The following is a 21211-nucleotide window of genomic DNA, read 5'->3' on the forward strand; positions in this document are numbered from 1 at the left end:
TTTTCCTGTTATTTGCTAGAAATAGTTAATTGCAGCATGTTTGGGGAACACAACTTATATAAATAAATTTAGATTTTTTTCATATTTATTTATTTAAGAAATTTATTTGCCACTCATCTAATATCCAATTTCCCCAAGAGGGGAAATTTACCTTAAACCTTTTCATCAAAGGGATACACTTAATGGTATACTAAAGCCAACTCTTCAATTCTCATTATAGCATTCATTATACTTAACTAAATAAATGGTTATTTTAAAAACTCAATATGGACACTCTGCATAATTTGATGCTTGTTTTTCTTGTTATTTTTTGTTTTTTGTCAAGCTTGTACTCATGACATACTGACAGTTGCTGAAGCTGATATATCAAATGACCTTTGATTCCTCCTTGGAATTTATGCCTGATCTAATGTAAAATGTGCTTGACAATGTCATTTGCCTTGATGTCTTGCACAGCCTTTTCCAGTCAGCTAAGATTAGTGATAGAGGTGTTACTATTTAGTCAGCTCCCTTCCCTTCAAATATGTACTAAACTTTAATACTAATGATAATTACAGGCTAGAAATTGTTCATATCAACAACATTACTTCAGGTACCATAAAGATCTAAAGGAATATTTGAGAGTAGAAGTTTAAAACAGCTAGACTTCAATTTCTGGTGAGACGAGAAGAGACCATTTTGATTTTTATTAATTGTTCAAAAATGTTGAAAAGTTAGATAGAGAGAATTGGAATTTTTAATAAAGTGTTATACTTAATTGCAATTTGTATATATGAAACTGTACCTCAATATTGTTATATTTGACAACTGTAAGTTTCACCAACAATTGTATGTACAAAAAGTATGTAAATATATACTACATACAATTCTTGTTCCTATTTTTTCATTCCTACAGAATACTTAAATAATTAAAATCAATCAATACTGAAATAGTAGGGCATATATTCTCTTGGCAATAATTTCTATTTTGATAGAAATTGTCTTAATAAATGCTATCTTTGAAAATAAAAATAAAATAAATGCTAAGGAATTTGAATTATGTTGTTATTCCGCATGAACTTTTTCTGAAAAAAGTGACTACAAACTGGTGAAGAAAATAAAAATATTAAAGCCATTCTAGCAAATCAATGAATCCATAACCTCACCAATTATAATATAGGATTACAACTTTGAACAGTACAGTTTCTATGGTACACATTTAGAATTTGTATTTGCAAAGGAAAGTTTGACAAAAGAGTGCAAGAATTTTACCTGATTACAATTCCAAACTACAATTTTCTGACCCATATTCTCAATTGTTCTCATGACAAAGTCTGCCAATTACTTACCACTCTTGGTATCGGCAGTGGTGTTTCAATCCGACATATCCCTTCATCATTAAAATTTGATTCCATGTTGATTATATCATCAATAACGTCTTCCATCTAATAGAACAAAAATTGCTAATGAGTGAAAATGAATAGCTAATAGAGAAACTTACAGTACAATTCTATACAAGTTCATGCTAAAGGGAGATCAATAATACATACGTTAAATGAAGTAGAGGACTGCAATCTAAAAAAAAAAAATTAAGAGCAAAACCAAATTAAAAACTAATATTTAGTAAACCTACCTCAGAAACCTATCTCTGAAAGACCATAATGTCATGATCCTGCTATAATTAAATGGAATGGTTCCTATATACTATGTGAGTTAAAGATCACCTGGAAACAATATATAAGACTTTCTGAGTTCTTTGAAGAAAGAACAGAGAAAAAGAAAAACCTACCACTTAACCAAGTGGTTACTTGTTGATTTTTGAGGGGGGGATCAGAATACCCATTTGAGGAAATAGACAATGAAGTCCCAAACTGTTTTCTCTCTGAAGTATTATTTTTCTTCAGCCAATCAAATTGATTTCAGTTATTTACTGATTTTATCCTATTTCCTTATTATCTCTAATCCACTAAAATCATCCACATGTACTTCTTTCTCTCTCAGTGGGATACACATCACATAGCCAAAACTATACCACTACTTATGATAATAACATCTTATTAACTATTTATTGACCTCTTGTTAGCCAGAATCATTTATGTGACTAATTTACAGTGATAAGAGAAATAGTAAATAAGAGTAGGTAGATTAGATGGGAGAAATAATGGTTCTGAACATTTTGAAAATAACTGAATGAACTTAAAGCATTTGGGAACAACTTTCTATCCCTGGAATATCAGTATTTTGGCCATAAAGCTAAGGCACGAGAATCCCAACAATTGAAATAGCTTTAAATTTGTCAGAAATGTTCCATGATAAAAGGAGCTTGAAAATGAGGAAGAATAAATATTATTGCTTTACTGCTAGACCTGCAGGAAGCTACTGCTTTGTACAACCATTTCCAAGAAGTGATTCATTTCAGTCTCTGTCCAAACCAACCTACCTCTTCAAAAATATGGACAGCCCTATGGTCTACATTTGCAGAATAGGAGCTGTTATATTACTAAATAATATAGTTATAAAGTATAGAATGCAATAGTTCTACAATCCCGATTTGCTGAAACAAGAATACTTGTACATGAAAGAAAGACTACTTTTTCTCTTAAATGGAAAGGAAGGCTCAAATAAAAATATAGGAAAACAAAATCAAATAAGGGAAGTTGGTTTTTTCTCCCCTACTTTACTTTTCAACCTCCAATAACAAACATCAACCCTAACATTTTTTTCGCTTTTGCATAGTTTGTTCAGTTATGATTAGATTCCTTGAAAAAATGAAAATGATTTTTAGCACATCATATACAAAACACATCATTAAGCAGTGATGATATGATAATCAAAGACTTGTTAATGATGATGCATTGCTTGTTGATGTCCCTAGGAACTTGGATACACAATGAAGTTATGATTTTTTAATATGCAAGCTTTATGGTGCAATCAATAAAACTAATGTCTGAAGTCATCCTTCCTTAACCCTATCTTATTTAAACAGTAAGAGCTGAACAAATTGGAGAATTGTTTTCTTGTCAATTCCGTTTAGTATAATACCCTGCTCTGAACTAATCTCACTATAAATCATACCCCATTTTCTCCTCCAAGAGTTAGTATCTTGGTTACTGGACTTTCAGGAATGCTGATATTGCTAGTAGGTGGCACATGACCACTCTTTACTATAGGTGTAGATCCTGAAGAAGATACAGATTGGGAATTAGGCAGTGATTGAGGTTGGTTAGATAACTTGGTATCCAGTGTCAGGAATGGTTTCACTTGATGCTGTGGAATTTGCTGAATGTGATACCTCATTGGATTTTCCAGATGGGCTTGAACCTGAAAATAACAGGAAAAGATACTGAAATCCTTTGTAAGCCTGATATGCACATTTTTGATAGAGAAATTTGATAGCAGTGAGATAAGTTATATTTCCACTTGAAATCTTTGACCGTTGTATCCTTTGACTGTTAATACAAGTAGATTGTAATTGCTATTGCTTGCATCAGAATTATCTATGCTACATTCACAAACTAATAAAAATGATGCTTTTTTCAAACCATTTTTCTTTACTCTCTAAATTTTCCAATTCTCACTCAATATTCATCCCACTATTGGTGGGAATAAACATTTACAAAAGATATCTAGGCATTATTTAATATATAATTACCATGCAACCCTGTTTTAAAACCTTGTCTGAAATGAAATTTATCTATACAGTTATATCCCAATAACAAACATTCTAAAAAATGGGCATTGCATTAACAAAATAATTAACCATTAGGCATCTTTTTAAAAATTAGCTCACCTGATAGCAAGAGCAATCTGTCAAATGAGGCATTTTCAGGTTTACCACAGATTATCCAGGAAAGTATATAAGATGATGGAAGTCTGACAGGACAAATATAGTATTCTCAGTGCTTTGCTTTGGGACTGACAAAATTTTGTGCAACCAATGAGGCATAATAAAGTTAGTGGTCATGTCCTAAATAGCTAATTGTACAGTCCATCCTTTGTGCAGATTGATAGCCACAACTTCAAATAACACCCATTTTAGAGCCTCTCCACATTCCTACTATTTATCTACTTCAAGGATAGAGGCTATACAAATATGTACTGTTACATTCAGCCTCTGGCTTTCTTGAAATACTCTAGTATGACTAATGAGAATTTTCTTCTAATTTTCTTCCAATGTTTCTTAAGATTTAAATAATACTGAAGCTTTTGTGTATTATATTTAATTTACTTGTAACATTAAATGCAGTATGCAATTCTAATCCTAGTTTTAGTTAATGTAATTATTTTTCAAGCAAATTTAAGAGGATCACAAACTCACATTCTTATACTAATCCTTTAGATACCCGTTGCTTCCCCAGCTATTCTATGTTATTTCATCTTGCTTTTACTTTTTTTCAAGTTCTATTCCATTATAGGTATTTATGTATTTATTTAAATGAATAAAATTGCAAAAAAATTAACTGAGAAGCATTAAAGTAGAGTTTAAAACTAGCCATCTCAGTTCTCAAACATCTGCAAAAAAAAAAAATATTTACAGAATAGAACATAACTACGCATAAATCAAAAATTCAGCCAAAAATATATCAACTTTATTTTAGTGGTGCTTCAGCACTTCCATTTGACTGGATCATGCAGCCAGTGAAGCTGTAACTGACTCACAATTACAATTGGAATGTTCATTGTATAGTCTATGTAGCCACATAAACAAATCATGACTTTTTTTCTACTAAGTTTTATATGTGCATTCAATCTTTGAGTTAAAAATATTTTCCATGAGAAAACATGTAATATTCAGCTTCTGAAATCAGACAATTATTTTTCAATGCTTATTATTCAATCTGGTCTGAAATAATCTTCTGGATTATATCTAGACATTAGAAATTTTATGTATGTTTACTTGGAAATAGATCTATGCATCTGTATAGATTATTATTCATTAATATAACTGTAACCTATTTGTATTTGTGAAATACAATCACGACTAAATATTAAAAAGGATGTTTGCAACATCCTTTATTTTCAATTTAACATTTGCTCGACATTATATTTTAAGAGTATCCTACTATATCAGTGGTGTCAAACTCAAGGCCTAGGAGCTGGCCTGCAGGGTATTTAGATCTGGCCTGCAAGCCCACCCTGGGAACAGCAAAGAAGTGGTTCGCTGTGCCTCTGCCAGCAAAAATGGAGCTCAGGAGGGCCACATGCGGCCCTCTGGGGCTCCGTTTTTGGCCACAATGGCCTCCCACAGCACTCTGTCAGCAAAAATGGAATCCAGGCAGCTGCACACAGCCTCCTGAGCTCTGTTTTTGCTGGCAGAGCACTGCAGGAGGCCATCACGGCCAAAGAGCCTTGATGAATGATGTTGAGCTGGCCACACCCATTCTGGCCATGTCCCTGGTCCCCCTAGGTCAAACACAACCCTGAACCAGTCCTCAATGAAATCGAGTTTGACATCATTCTATTCAGCCTTCCTAAATTCATTTTTATCTCTGCATAGCACTTCATTTACATCAAAGAAATTTAAGTGATCTATCTGGAGGGCAACTGACTCATCAGAATAGTAATTAATAAGTATACAGTACCTAATCATATAGAATGTTGCACTGGTGAAATGACTACCTTAAACCACCTTAAATTCAATTCCTTCAATATTTGTATAATTATGACCTTCAGGGAGCATCATATCAGAGTTTAACTTGAAAACCAAAAGCATCTGCATCACAAGAATTTTCATACATTGAAGAATCAGTTTCACCCTTTTGTGGAGGCAAAACTGAAACACTGGATTTCTTTGGCAATCTTGGAATTTGAACATACATTGTTAGGAAAAGTCCAGTCTCTTATCTATGGAGATTCTCAGTCATCCAGGTCATGGTTGTCCCAAAGGTGCTTTTTCAAGAGGTAATTGGACTTTCTGGTTGTTCTTTGAAGATGTTTTGCTTCTCATTCAAGAAGCTTCTTCAGGTTCTTGAATGAGAAGTGAAATATCAAGAAAAATCAGAAAGTCCGGTTACCTCTTGAAAAAGCACATTTGGTCCAGTCCCTTGGTCATTAATAATAAAACAGACCTTCTTTCATTTCATCAAGATGCAAGAACTGCTCGGACGCTTTTAGCATTGTGAAAACAGAGAGGAAGGCATTTAGGACTTTGGTTCTTTGTTTCTGATTTTCAAAAGCAATAGAAAAGATTGTCCACTTTTAGGAAACCTACAGCAAATGCTAGGATCTTCTATCTGCTTCTATCTGCTGCTCTACATGTTAAAGGTTCCCTTGAATTTTCAAACTTTCCACACGGAAGTAGTTAGCAGTTGCCTTCACAGCAGTTGGCAAAATCTCCACTGATTAAGAAAAAGGCTAAGCAGGGATAATTACAGTTCATTCTTGAATTAGACAATATTAGAAAAGCCCAGGGCAGGAAACAAGCCTGGAAAATTTAAAAATAAAATAAAATAAAATCCCAACAGACTGATTACTTCCACTTTGATACGAAAAAAACTACGTGGTCATGTTCATGTGGCACCCCGAGGTTAACTAAGGTGACCTATCAGTTTATATGGTCAAATTACAAATATTATTGCTAAGGTTTTTTCCTCTCTTAACCCTGAAAACAGAATCTTCTTTATATTTATCTTCATCAATAGCTACATTTTATTCTGTCCTATTTAGAATAAAGGTTATTGTGTGTAAAAGCTTTGAAGTTTAAACAAAACATTCATGTGACATTAAATAGTTATTTATATTAACCTTTTGACACCATAATCTTCAACAAACTGAGTGAAATGAAAGAAACTGAAGAAACAACTATTTTCATGGTTCCCGCTACAACTGCATTATTGAGCTGTCTATTTTAGTGTCAAAAATCTAAAAATAGTTCTGGTTTCTCTCTTTCTGTATACACTTCTTTATCATAGCTGTTAGGCATTATTAAATCTTCTTGTATTGTAGTTCAAGAGGAACTATCTTTAGATCCTGAATTCCTTGCAATGTTAGAGCACTAAGACTGACATGCCAGTAAGCCAATTTGAAGCCAGAATAGTTAAATAATGCAATGTTCAGCTTGATTTGAGGGAATCTGTGTTCAAAGTTCTGAGCTGAATAGATGTTGATGGACCAGATGTACAGTATTTTCTAGACACAACATGAACTTACTTACCCCGTCCATCATATATCCCAAAGTGATTTATAAGAAAAATAATTAAAATTACAGAATTAATACAGAGCAAACCTAAGATTTAATCAGAAAAGCAATATGAAGGAAGGAGGAAAGGAAATCCCTGAGGATTTTACTCTGCTAGCATTGCCAACTATAAGGGATAGCACTCATCTCCATTTCAATATGAACTAATAACCAGTTTTAAATTTGTGCTTGATTAATACAGTAAAGCAAATAACCTGCTAACAGACACATCCTGCAATATTTCATTCACAAACCTTTCCTCCCTTGTTCAAAGCTCTTTAACTAAAACCTTAGTCTTGTAATGTAATTCATGCTAGCAACAGCTACTATTTTGAGTTTACATATGCCAGGAATTAGAAACCAAAGCCTAATTTCCATAATTTTAGTTTCCACCAACCCAAAATAAAGACTACTTTAAGGTAAAATAACTTTTAAAAATCTATACAGGGGAAGTACATTTTTCAATCTACTATTTATATGCATGATGTCTGCTATAAGGAATGAATGAATCTATTGGGTTACAACTTTTTAAAAGAAATCATATTATTTGTATTTTCGTGCATGCTTCTAATAATGTATTATCGTATTATACATAAAAAAAATTGTTTTACAAGCTGTATTCAGTTGGTATACTCACTTGTTCAAGGAGAAGCTCTAGTATAGTAACTACTTGTTTCAAAAGGCAGAGGGAATTTACCGCAAAATTGTTTTTCCATAAAAATTTTCCCAGGAGATAAGGAAAAGGAGAATTAGTCAGATGTCCAATTTCAAAATTTGAAATGTTTTTTCAAATAAATAGTTCTATTTTAGAATTAGGCTCATAAATACACAGGGCAAATGTATAAAGGTAAAGGAAATCTGTTTCTGTTAAATTTTCCCAGGTATGTTGCTATTTTATTTTAACTAATTCTTAAAAGTCCGGCTGAAATGCATCTGTCTGGAATATAGGTAGTACATAGTACATTTTATTGCTACACTACTATAGCAATAAAAATGTTTCATGTCATGGAACCATTTGGATTATTTAAAAAATCAGTTTGGGATTTAATCTCACCTTTCCCATCAAAACCAACTGAATTCTAATACATACAGTAGAAAGGAGAGCTACTACAACACTTTTACTTCCAGTCATTACAGTTAATCCTGAAACATTCCATGATCAAATCTCCTGAGGGTGAATCAAATAGTAACACTGAAGGGTCCGTGGTGCTCTCTGAGTTTGGTTATTTTCTTGCGGACATGTCATTACTCAAACTAAGTAACAACATCAACACGTTTGCAAGAAAACAACCAAGCTCAGAGAGCGCCGAAGACCGCTCATTTCAACCCCAAATTACAATATCCTCTCTTAATAGCAACTATAGATGAACAGCTAAAGTTGAGCATTAACAGAAAATCTGCATCCTCATCATTCTCATACTACAAGTAGAAGTAGTAACAGCAGTAGTAGTTATATAGTAGTTTAATATAATGAATTCTGTAACTTCAAGTGAAAAGGGAAAAAGCCAGCAGCTGGCAACTGGATTAATCTTCAGGGATTTACATATTACTGTTCACAATAAGTGGCCAACAATCTTCTCAAAAATTGTTAATATTTAATTTGTATTTATTTATAGGACCACCTAACCTAAGGCAATGTTACTCTGGACAACATACAGCAAAAAGAAAAGAATCAGAACAAAAAATAAACCCAGAAACAACCATATAAAATTTAAAAACCTACCCAAAATTTAATATATAAAATGAAGAATGAACATGACAATTAAACCAGAAGGGAATTCCACTCAGTTATTTCCAAATACATGGGGCAAGATCTAGGTCTTAATGGCTTTTCTAATAATGTTATTCCTTTGTAATTTGAAATATAAAATTCTCTGAGAACAATGCTATATCTTGAAAGATGGGAAAGTAGGGTTATAAAACAGCTATTGATTTTTTTAATCTGAAAAAAATACACCCTAACTAATATTCACAGAGTCAGATGAATAGAGTCAAAAATAATAGAAATGGGTGACTTAATCATCTAGAGCAGGGGTGTCCAACTCACATCATCACAGTGGTATCACATGATGTATTGGGACTTTCCTCCATTCGCTAAACTGGGCGTGGACATGTCCAATGCGTGATGCATCCAGCCAACAATCATGATCTAGAGCAATGGTCGCCAACCAGTGGGCCATGAGAAAATTTTGGTAGGCTACAGAGAAATCTCATGCCCAGAGCACCCCCCCAAAAGCAATTAATCCAGGCTGCACAGAAATACAAGGCTGCGCCACCCACATGGCCTGCGGGAACCCTCCCCGCCCACTCAATCCTTACCCGGCAACTTGCCTGCTAAATTGCTATTTTTCATTTTTCCAACCATCATCTGTTCTGCTGTGCTGGGAGATTTAGATTAGCTAGGAAGCATGAAATGGTTGGATTTCTTGCTTTCTAGCTAGTCTTTAGATCTTCGGCTCTGCTTTTAAGCACAGCTGAACCTCCCTTAGAACTGGAGGTTCTATTATTCAGTGCCAACTCACGGCAAGCAAAGTTGAGAGACTGAGCTAGCTGATGGCAGATAGATAGATCACAAATGATTCTGTGAGCAACTCAATCTGCCTGCCTGCTTTGCCTGACTTTGGGTAAAAGTTTCTCTCTTTTTTTTTTTATAAAAAAAATTCAATATTTACATACATGGTGTGTTGTGAGTTAATTTTGTGAGTTTGCTTGCAGGCAAATCTTATGTGACAGACTGAGCAAGCCGATGGCAGATAGATAGATCTCTGAATGAATCTGTGATTCTGTGAGCAACTCAATCTGCCTGCCTGCTTTGCCTGATTTTGGGTAAAAGTTGTTAAAAAAATACAATATTTACATAAATATTGATAATATTTACATGCAAGACATGCCCGGCCAGTCACATGACCACCAAGCCACACTCACAAATTAGGCCACCTCACAGAACCAGTTAGTTGTCCCTGGGATTTAAAATTATAAGTTTGGTGGTCCCTGAGGTCCAAAAGATTGGTGAGCCCTGATCTAGAGACTTAATGCAAACTTAATGTAAGGTCCAAATTTAAGTCACCAATAGTGCCAAAGGGAGGAACTCAAGCAGAGGCTTGGAGAAAAATAACAGTTTTTATTTTGGCCAAAGAAAAATGCTTGGGTGGACAATTTTCACCATATATAGGCAGAAAGCATGCAAGGAAAAAGCCATACCTAGTGAGAGTGTAACTAACATCTTATACATGCAGGTAACCAATCGGAAACAAGCCCTGCCCCCCTGGGCCAAGCCTTCCTTGTGCCCGTTCTCTCCTTCACCGGTGCAGCAAGGAACCAGGGGGAGGAGGGCTGGGTGCTTAGCAACACAGGTGTTTGCCCAATGTCAGAACCCTGGAAGGCCATAACACACCCCGCTTCTTGTTTCACCAGGGACAGAGTCGTACAGAAAAACAACCAAGCAGAAGTGGTGCTTAATTCTATTACTGGCAGAAGCAAAGCAATTCTCACATAAGCGAAAAAGCAGTTAAAGTAATTCTACTGATTCTATTATTATGTCCCATTAATTCTACCTATTCTATTATTATTAAATCCCTTCAATACGATTCAAGCTAAGACTTCCTAATATGCAACTCTGTAAGATGCTGCCTTGCACTGCAGTAGTTCATGTCTACGTTTAGATCATTACTAAGACAACAACGTGTGACACTTCAACAGCTTTACCTTAGCCAGGTTAAAAGTTAGTACAGAGTTCCTATCATGATCTAAATCTCAAGATAATCTCAGTGAGTGATTTAATATTGATGCCAGCACAAATGATATAGATTTAGCCCATTACTTCAGGATACATACTGGGGAGATTTTAAAAAAGTCAACATGGCAGTCTCAAATACTATTTTGACTCTTTGACCTCCATTCTGCAGACACACTTGCTTCCTAGCACTGCTCCTGGGAATACAAGATATTCCCAAGAGCACCTTCTATTTGATTAGGCATAGCATCACTTCAGCACAAGGCCATCCCCTTTCCAAATAGAAAAGATATTATAGCAAAAGTTATTGAGAAGGTCAGAAGAACCTACAAGTTGCACTTTGGTCATCATTGTCTATTCATCTGATTTAAATGGATTAAGACAATTACATCAGCAATGAACTCCTTCTCCACTCGTGCAGAGTAAAATAAATCTAGAAGGCTGATTTTATGCATTACTACTGAAAAATGAAGTCTACGTCACAAAGAGCTTTAATTGTTCATTTGATTCTCATTTAGAGATACTCTCATTGTTTACTTCATTCTCATGTAGGCCAATTTAAAATCAGTATCATTGCTACTATACACTCTTTGATTTGAGTATCACCTACCTTAAACTGGTAGGTAAGGTTGTGTTATTTGGGAGCAGCTGGAAGGGGGATGATAAATGCACGAGAACTTTCTTTCAAGACTTCAAGATTGTAAACTTGGAGTAAGAAAGCATAAAATTAAAATTACATTTTTTAAATAACCATTAAAAAGGAAAAAGTAATTTGCTGAAAAAAATCAAGCTTAGCTGATGCAATATTATCAAAATAGAAATATGTATTTTGTCAAATAACATGAAATACATCAGCAAGTATTGCCGGCCTAGTTGGCAAAAGAAAGCTCAGGGCCATATTGGTTGGAAGAGGCCTTCATTCTGTAGTGGATAGACAGTGGCTAAAATGATGATGGTGATGATGACTGTATTTATATGATATTTTAAAATCTTTTTGTACATACATTAGAACACATTCCTGTATTCTTTTGTTACAGCAGCTGTGAAAAAAGACTAACATCATAATCCACATTAAAATCACATAATCCTTAAAATAAATATCGTATATCAGAATTCAATCAGCCTTATGAATAAGCCATATTCATTACAGATTTAACATAAAATATTACTTCCCCAAATTACTTAGCAACACAATAAGATGCTGTGTTTTAAAAAGGAAAATAAATTGACAAATGGGGTTTGGTCATTTTAGTTAAACAATAGGCAGAAGATCCTAGCAGCTTAGTTAGGGTTGAATTGATTAGATCTTAGCAGTTTATATAACCACCCCTATTATGCAGACCAGTCTCAAAGATCACTGTTACTGGAATGAAAGCAGCTTGCTAATGACAAGAGAATAAGGAACAAGGTGTTAAATATTTGACAATGAATAATGTATGGCTAATTACTTTGGATAAATTTAGAGAGGGTTTTTTTTAGAAAGAGAGAAGTGATATATTTGTATACTTCCTTAATATGAACTGGAATTTTGGATAAAGCAGAAGTGAAAAAAAATCTTTTCAAGATAAAAACATTTCATGTTACTTACTGAAATAAAAGGTATGGCATATTTAATGGTATATCTAGAAACATATCTAGAAATAGGCAAATATGAAGATAGAGGATTTAAATACAGATAGAATTATCACAATCAAGTAAATTAAATTTCAACTCACACAATTCTCTACCAGCAAGGCTAAAGGTCAAACATTATGAAACTTGAAGTACAGTTCCATCAGTTATGGAAATAACCTAGATTCAGTATATCTACATTTAGCTGTGATATACATAAAACATTTACCGTTTTATATGTATGTTTTTTTCTGAATATTATACTTTTCGCAGTATAGTTGTAGGGTCCTTGGTGTTCTCTAAGCTTGGCTGTTTTCTTGCAAATATTTCATTACCAGTGCACTGATGATGTTATCTAGTTTGTTAATGAAACATCTGCATGAAAACAAAAGCTCAGAGAGCACCAAGGAGTTCCTCCTAAGTTACAAATATTCACTTCTATTGGTGCAGTACAGTTCTCTGACAAAAAGAAGTTTAAAATGATATTTACTTTGATTAAAGTAAAAATGTAAAGTAAAATTATTTATGAAAAATAATTGTAGGAAATAAAGCTGTTTGGCATAATCACTCATTTTTGAAGATTCAGTCTTCATTAGCTCAAATAGGACGAGGCAAGAAGATGGCTAAAAGATGGCTAAAAGATGGCTAAGTACACACCATGGTCCCACTTTTGTGGTTTGCCGCCAGCTGGTGCAGAAGACAGAGGTATTGGACAGTGAGGACAAAAAGCAACCAGTCAGGAAGTCTGGTGAGGACTTGGACGAGGGTCCCACATCTGATGCAGGGATGGGGCCAGGACCCTCTGAGAGTGGGGTGCTGCCTTCAGGGTTTTCGGAGTCTGGCAGTAGTGAAGAAGAGGACCCCAAGGAGCCTGTCCCCAGTGTGTGTGTGCACAGAGCTACTAGAAGGCGAGCACAGCTGAAGCAGAAGGGGCGACTTGGGAGTAAGGCTGGGAGGTGATTGCCCCTCCCATAAGGCATAAAAGTCCCTCCTCAATGATGAAAAGTTCAATAATTTCCGAGTCTGTCTTGAAGCTCTTTACTCTGGTTGTTTTTTTTCTGGGTTTGGTGGGGTTGGTTTATGTTAAGCCTTCATTGGATGTCTGTTTGTTGGCAAGCATTCTACAGCACTGAAAAGTGCGTTCTTATCTGGAGGAACTGTGTATAATTAGTTTTGGCTGGTAATGTAAGTAATTCCCAGCGTTGCATTAAAATAGGTTTTGCTTTTAAAATCAGGTTTGTGTTTTATTAAGTTTGACGAAGCCTGGATCAGAACACCCACATGTTCTCAAATGCATAAATACTTCCTGTGCTTGGTGTTAAAATTTACAATTGTATCCTCAAGGCTAAGTGGACCTGAGTGAATGTACTCCATCCCTCTCTGCAAATGACAAAACTGTTTTAGAACTATAATGAAGATTCTTCATTATGAATGAAAAATTAGCAGCCAAATGCACAACAACAAAAAAATATTTCTGAAGGGAAAAGCATGAAGGGAAAAGAAGCATTTGAATTTCCGCCACAGTTTATTCCTTCTAATGCACAAATATCACCAAAAGTGCAATAGAAATAAGTTGTTTCTATGTTATTTATTTTACTTATTCTTCAAATAACTACTCTTTTAGTTCATTGAGCAGCCATTCTCTTTTCCTTCCTTTTTTAAAATTCATATTCATTCTCAATCTGATATTTTCAGACAAATTTCTTGGAGTCCTCTCTATTAATCCACATTATCATTACTAGCTTTATACATATGAAAGGACATATACATATGAAAAGGACATATACATATACATACTAGCCTTATACATATGAAAGGACATATTTTTGTTTTAAAATCAGGGTTTATCTTTATTTTTTGCAAGATTAATTTTCTATATATCAGTTGCTCTGGACATAACATTTGAACCGCACTTAGCAGACTTATAATACGTACAAAAAAGTCCTAATACATTTCATAGTACCAATTTCAGGGCATATCTTTTCCTCGCTAGATAATTAGATATGTAATTATACATATCCATACTTCATACATTCAATCAATATACACCTACCACTTGTTTGCCACTTTTATTAATTTTTTCTACCAAGCTCTTCACTCTTTTGAGAAGCCAAATTAGATCACAGTTATACTTGCAGTAGACCAGGCAACAAATAAAAAGTTTCCTCAATAAAGTATTGGGCTTGGACTAGGGAAAAATGTTCAGGTGTAGAAGATGCCTCCATGCTCAAATTACCAGTTCTTAGAACAACCTAGCAGAGAAGAGGCAACCTATATACCATCCTAAGTTAAGAACCGCATATAAATAAAAGAAACATAATGTGCCTACAATCATAGGCATTTGAAATATAGCACAAAACTGTGCATCCTCAAAGATAATGAAATCTCACTTCTTCAAATTGTAACTTGTAGAACTGATCCTTCTACATAAGAAAATTGACATCCTCACAAGTTAAACATTAACACTCAGTCTCCAGGCAAGCAAAATTTAACCTATATTTTCAAATCCTCAAACCTGACTTTCATGTTAACTATTGAAGTTTCATTTTCACTTCTGAAGGTCCTCATCACATTACACTAGACTTTCCCTTCCTCCCACCTTCCAAAACCATTTCAGTACTGCTGATTTGACATTTATGTTTGACAAGAGAGAGAATAGATTGAGATGAACTCTCACACCAAACCATTTCACCTCCTGCCTGTGGAAAGCTTCATAAATCTTGAAAGAAAGAAAAAGGAAGAGTAATACAAATGGAAAGTGCCTGAGCCACCGTTGATTTGGACTTAATCATCATCAAATTCTCTAGCAAATCTTTCCTGATCTTTGATTTAATGAAATAAATAATAGCAACACTTAATTTGTGATGAAGAGAAAGATTAAAGCTGAAATTCTGCATAGTTCATAGTACCTAAATTGATTTCCAAATAACATTATAGGCACTTGATAATCGATATAAGTAAAAAATAAGAAAGCTAAAGAAGCTCAACCCTGTCCTACAAATATTATCTTTTGTTGATTAAAGATGCCTATGGGATTACCAGAGGGATTTGGGTTTTTTTTTGCTTTTTTTTTGTTTTTTGCGTGTGTAAAATTGTAGAAATGCATTAGAAATTCATTTTTGCTTTTTGAACTTTTCAATTCAACCAAGCATATGTAAATTGCTATTGTTATCAGTTACTTCAGTTAATGACCACCTTTCATCTTCCATCCATCCAGGTTATCTATGCTCTAAATATTGGAAGCACTATTAAAATACACTGAAAACATGAATCATCCGTCACAGATGAAAATGTGTTTTGCTTTTATTCATATAAGAAATCTTAATCTTAATGAGAAAAACTGAAAAAGTGAATGAAATCTACTAAATTCTCATAAATTACAAATAGAAATAAGATATTTGCATTAAATCATAAGAGATATCAAAACAGAACATCTAATCAACACATAGAATAAGACTATAATATAAAGAAAAGAAAACATACTGAATGTAAAAAAAAAAATTCAAATCCCATTTCTCCCCCCAAAACCAGAATTATCTCATCTCTAGTATATGTATATTGTTGCCTCCTGAGATAAATCATATGAATTCAGAATTTGACTTCCATTATTCACATTTATATAATTGATATCAGAAATGATGTGACTTGTAGCAACAATATTATGGATGATATTTCAAATCTCATACCTTGTCCCTTTGCTGATACTCTCACACACCATTAGAATTCCTTCTCATTTGGTCTTTAAAACGTAGAAGGTATGTCTATTCTCTTTTTTCTGTATTTTTGTGATTTTTTTTCCTTCCGAGCTTCTTCTTCATAAAATGATAGATATACTTCCTAGAATTTCACTTGTTTAAGGTTCTATTGTCTATGAGTTCCCTAATTTAAATGGCATACTTTAAAATATTTCATTCTGAAACTTTCTCAATAATAAAGTTGCTGGGATTAAATGCGTATAGATCCGTCCTTATTATGTGCATGATATAAGATGACATTTGCTGTTTATCCAATGTAAACAGTTACAGATATTTTTCACTGAGCTTATATTTTTAGCCAAAATAGAGTGTGTGCCTTTCTTGCCCCACTCCCTTTTAACTGATAAAACATGATGATTTCCACCTTAACTAAAACTGTCATGTCTGCTCATGTTTATGTAAAATAGAAAATTTGGAAGAAGAAGGAAGAGAAGAAAGGAACACAGTAACATCAGAAGAAAATATCAAAGCACCTGTCACAACATCTTAAGGCTTTTATCAAAGTAGTAAGAGAATACATTAAAGTAACAATATAGGTAGCTCACATGTGACAGGATTACTAACTCAGCAGTATATTTGATTAACATTAGTATGTACAAGATTTACATGTATGCTTTGTTTATGAACCCAGAATCTATTTAAATATTACAATGAAAAATATGATCTAGTAAAAATCAGTTTTATTTTTTTTTCAACAAAAATGCTTCTTTTTCTACCATTTTTCATATCAGCAGTATAAATTACAACATATATTTCCTTGCCTTTCATCTTCCTTATATAGACCTTTGAAGTCTAAATGCATTCTTTAAAATGTATTTGTATTCAAGGCATTGTATAATATATTTTAAAAACACAGATCATGCTACTATTTATAAAGCAACACTTTATATGCAATATTATGTTGAATGGATAAAGCTATGGTTCAAGGAAAAAAGGAAAGAGAAAATTTAAGGTACAATCCCAAAGGAATATTAAAGGTTGCATTACAATAAGTATATCAACATTAGGTATATACTTAAAATACAAGCAGTCAACAACAAAATATTACTTCCCTAATAGCGTTTCCCTAATAGTCAAAGAAACATGGGAGAAACAGAAAACATATTTTATCAAAGTATATATATTTATTTGTGTGTATCTGTATTAACAGTTGTAAAGCTTATTTTAACACTGCCTGATCTAAATGGAAGAAAGCATATGAAATTGTCCCATATGAAATATAGGAATGAATGAATATATAAAAGAAATTTATTTTAACAACAATGCAGCATGTCAAAATAATAAAAACCCCAAATCCAATTTGTACTGGTGTCTCTAACCTAGCCATTAATGTTGCTATGGATATTTTTCTGGGGGAATCCTAATCAGTAACTATTGTTTAATTTAAGTTTAATTAAATAGAAAGTTGACATACTGCAAAGCAAAGGACCACCCTACACAATTATCTTTATTTTCAAGAATGCCCTTTGGGTCTACTTTGTTGGCATTCTTATAAAAAAAAAATAGTAGATTGCTATAGGCCAGTGCTTTAGCTGAAAATGTACCCATCTCCTTAGAAAAACAGCAAACACCCCATTGGAGGGATTATCTATAGTTGAGATGTCCAGGCCAATGGGACAGAATATTATGATAACCTATGCAAGTTATTATAATGATTTTGTGAATAAGAGGGCTGATTTTCCAGAGGGTTGGAAAAGAGCTGATGTGGTTCCCACCTTCAAAAAAGCCAAAAAAAGACCCAGGAAACTATAGACCAATCAGCCTAATATCAATACCCGGGAAGATGCTGGAAAATATAATAAAAAAAAAAACCAGATCTGCCAATATCTAGAAGCGAGTAAAGTATTAACTAGAAGTCAGCATGGGCTTGTTAAAAACAGATCATGCCAAACCAATCTTATTTCATTCTTCAACATAATGACTAAATTAGTAGACCTGCAAAATACGGTGGACATAATATACTTAGACTTCAGAAAGGCATTCAACAAAGAAGACCACAACCTACTTCTTGGGAAGCTGGAAAAAAGTGAGATAGATACCATCATCACTGGATGGATTCATAACTGGCTGACAAACCATACTCAATGAGTAGTCCTTAATGGGTCTATGTCTACATGGAGGGAAGTAAGCAGTGGGGTACCACAAGGTTCCATCTTAGGCCCAATACTCTTCAACGTCTTCATAAATGACTTAGATGAGGAAATAGAAGGGGAACTTGCCAAATTTGCAGATGATACTAAGCTGGCAGGAATAGATAACATCCTAGAAGATAGGCTCAAGATCCAGATGGATCTTGAAAGACTTGAACACTGGACCCTATCTAACAAAATGAAATTCAATGTAGAGAAAAGTAAAGTCCTACACTTAGGCAAAAAACCCCAAAAGTACACATAGACTGGGTGAAACCTGGCTTAATAGCAGTAACTGTGAGAGGGATCTTGGAGTCTTAATGGACAACCAATTAAACATGAGCCAATAATGTGTGTCAGCAGCCCAAAAAGCAAATGCAATCCTAAATTGCATTATCAGAGGGAAACAATCAAGATCAAGTGAGGTAGTAATACCATTCTATAAAGCCTCAGTACAGTCACATCTCGAATACTGCACTATAAAAAAGATGTTGAGACCAGGAGTGGGATTCTACCGGTTTGGCCCAGTTCGGGAGAACCAGTAGCTCTGGAGATCAGCTGGGAGCGAACCAGTTCCCTTGAAGATCAAGGTTTTTCCTTTCCCCACCACCACCAATCAGCTGTTCAATTTAGATTAGTTAGAAAGCAGGAAATCATCAGATTTCCTGCTTTCTAACGTATCTAAATCATGTTGATCACCCCCCTCAATGTTGTGCTTCTCCACCCAGGAGGCTTCCCTGAGGCCCAGGAAGCAAAAAACAGGGGTATAAGGGGGTGCTGCATGTATGGCAAATTTATTTTTTTATTTTTTGCCTTCTGGGCAGCACCCCCCCTGGGCCCCATTTTTGCCCCCCAGAGGCTTTCTGAGGCCCAGTAGAAAAAAATCATGCCCACCCAGACACATGACCACCAGGCCACGGCCACCTAGTCACAGCCACCTAGCCATACCCACAGAACCGGTTGAGACTCTAGAAAAAGTGCAGAAAAGGACAACCAGAATGATTAGGGTACTGGAGACAAAAACATATGAAGAACTGGGCGTGGCAGTGAAGAGAAGGACCAGGTAAGACATTATAGCAGTGTTCCAATATTTGAGGGGCTGCCACAGAGAGGAAGGGATCAAGATATTCTCCAAAGCTCCTATAGGCCAGACAAGGAATAATGGATGGAAATTGATCAAGGAGAGATTCAACCTAGAAATAAGGAGAAATTTTCTGACAATGAGAACTATCAACCAATAGAACAGCTTGCCTTCAGAAGTTGTGGGAGCTTCATCACTGGAGACTTTCAAGAAGATATTGGACTGCCATTGATCAGAAATGGTGTATGGTCTCCTCCTTGGGTGGAGGATTGGATTAGATGACCTACAAGGTCCCTTCCAACTCTGTTAATCTGTAATCTGTAGTCATCATCATCATCATCATCTTAATGGAACAAATAATCCATCCAGGGTATTTTAATTTAAAAAAATGTCATACTACTTATTTTCATTAGATTTCATTTGATTTATAGCATTCATTGATTCAATCAATCAATCAATCACTTTCTGTAGCTGCAGATATCAGTGAATGACTCTGCGTGGCTTACAGTTCAAAAGTATATGACAATTAGAACATTAAAAAGGTTTTAAAAGCATGTCTTTTGGGGAGGTCCTCAAGGTGACAATCAACATTTAAAATAAAAAGAGACTGTTGTAAAGAGTAAGGCTGATGGAGATATACAGGAGTGGGAAAAAGAAGCATTTTTTAAAGTCCAGATTTTAAAGATAACACTTGGATGTGATTCAGACAGATGCTTCCCTAATTCATTGAGCTATAAGAACAGGAAGGCACAGCACAATCAACTTGCAAGATTGTTATCACAGCCAATCTTAAAAAAAGTAGTGTTAGCTTTCTCATAGAGATGATTTCCTGATCATGTAGTGGGTCTGACAATATAAAAAAATGAAAATATAAATTAAAATGAATAATATAATAAAAATTAATATTTGTTTGACCAGTAAAAGAAGGAGTCTGATGTCACCTTTTTAGAACAACAACTTTTATAAATGGGTATAGGCTTTTGTTCCATCGGACTTTTAGATCCTATAAACCAACGCTGCTTTCCTACAGAAAACAACAAGGACAATTGAGAATGTCAGGCTGGGAAGAATACAGAATTGGATATTGAGGTAACCTTGACAAAGTGAAACTGACTTTTAAAGATGCAAATATCTGTGTCCCATCCCTGCAATTCAACCGTCATTTTTGTAATGTTAAGTGTGTCACTAATGGTCAGCACACCGTGCAATTCAATAATATTAGCAAACCCATCAAATAATTGTTTTTAATGAAGCTACAGTAAGAGCGTAAGGTGTTCCTTTTCTTTCTTTTCCTTTCCTTTTTTAAAAAATGTATATTTATATACTTAAGAAACCTCCTTCTATCTCACAAGTATCTTCTCTTTTGACAAAACATATGCCAGATCACACTGAGTTAAGAAAGTTAACAATAAACATAGGAAGGCTTGACTCATTAATTATCTCCCGCTACACACACTTAAAATGCTCCCAGGAAGTCCCATTTTTATACGCTTTTGTGCAGATATCCAACAGAGGCCATGACAATCTTTTCAACAGATTTATGCATACACATTTCGGCACCACTCAGGGAATAATGTCACTATTTGTTTCAATAGTCAACAATCTTCTGCTTAAAAAAAAAAGAGTAATAACAGCTTAATTCTAGATAGCAGTAAGCACTGAAATTTATTTAAATAAAAAGCAACTGTAGATGACCATGAAAGGCAACATTATTTTAAGATAAGACAAGGTGACATTGTGAAGTTA

General features: G+C 34.4%; 1 protein-coding gene across 2 annotated transcripts in view; it reads right to left on the reverse strand.

Moving 5' to 3' along the window:
* Positions 1-21211, reverse strand: part of TFEC (transcription factor EC) — a 61156-nt gene that overhangs the window by 26808 nt on the left and 13137 nt on the right. The window contains exons 1-3 of one of the 2 annotated variants that reach the window (XM_087934041.1): positions 3770-4452; positions 3055-3300; positions 1329-1424 (exon numbers count right to left, since the gene is read on the reverse strand). In XM_087934041.1, the coding sequence (XP_087790167.1) occupies positions 1329-1424; positions 3055-3300; positions 3770-3802 (375 nt within the window). In that variant the 5' untranslated portion in view covers positions 3803-4452. Of the gene's footprint in view, positions 1-1328; positions 1425-3054; positions 3301-3769; positions 4453-21211 lie in introns of those variants that run through there. The other variant, XM_087934042.1, reaches the window with a different exon arrangement.

Source organism: Pseudonaja textilis, chromosome 5 (assembly GCF_049901715.1).
Source record: "Pseudonaja textilis isolate UNSWEBS1 chromosome 5, rPseTex1.2, whole genome shotgun sequence".
Lineage (NCBI taxonomy): Eukaryota > Metazoa > Chordata > Lepidosauria > Squamata > Elapidae > Pseudonaja > Pseudonaja textilis.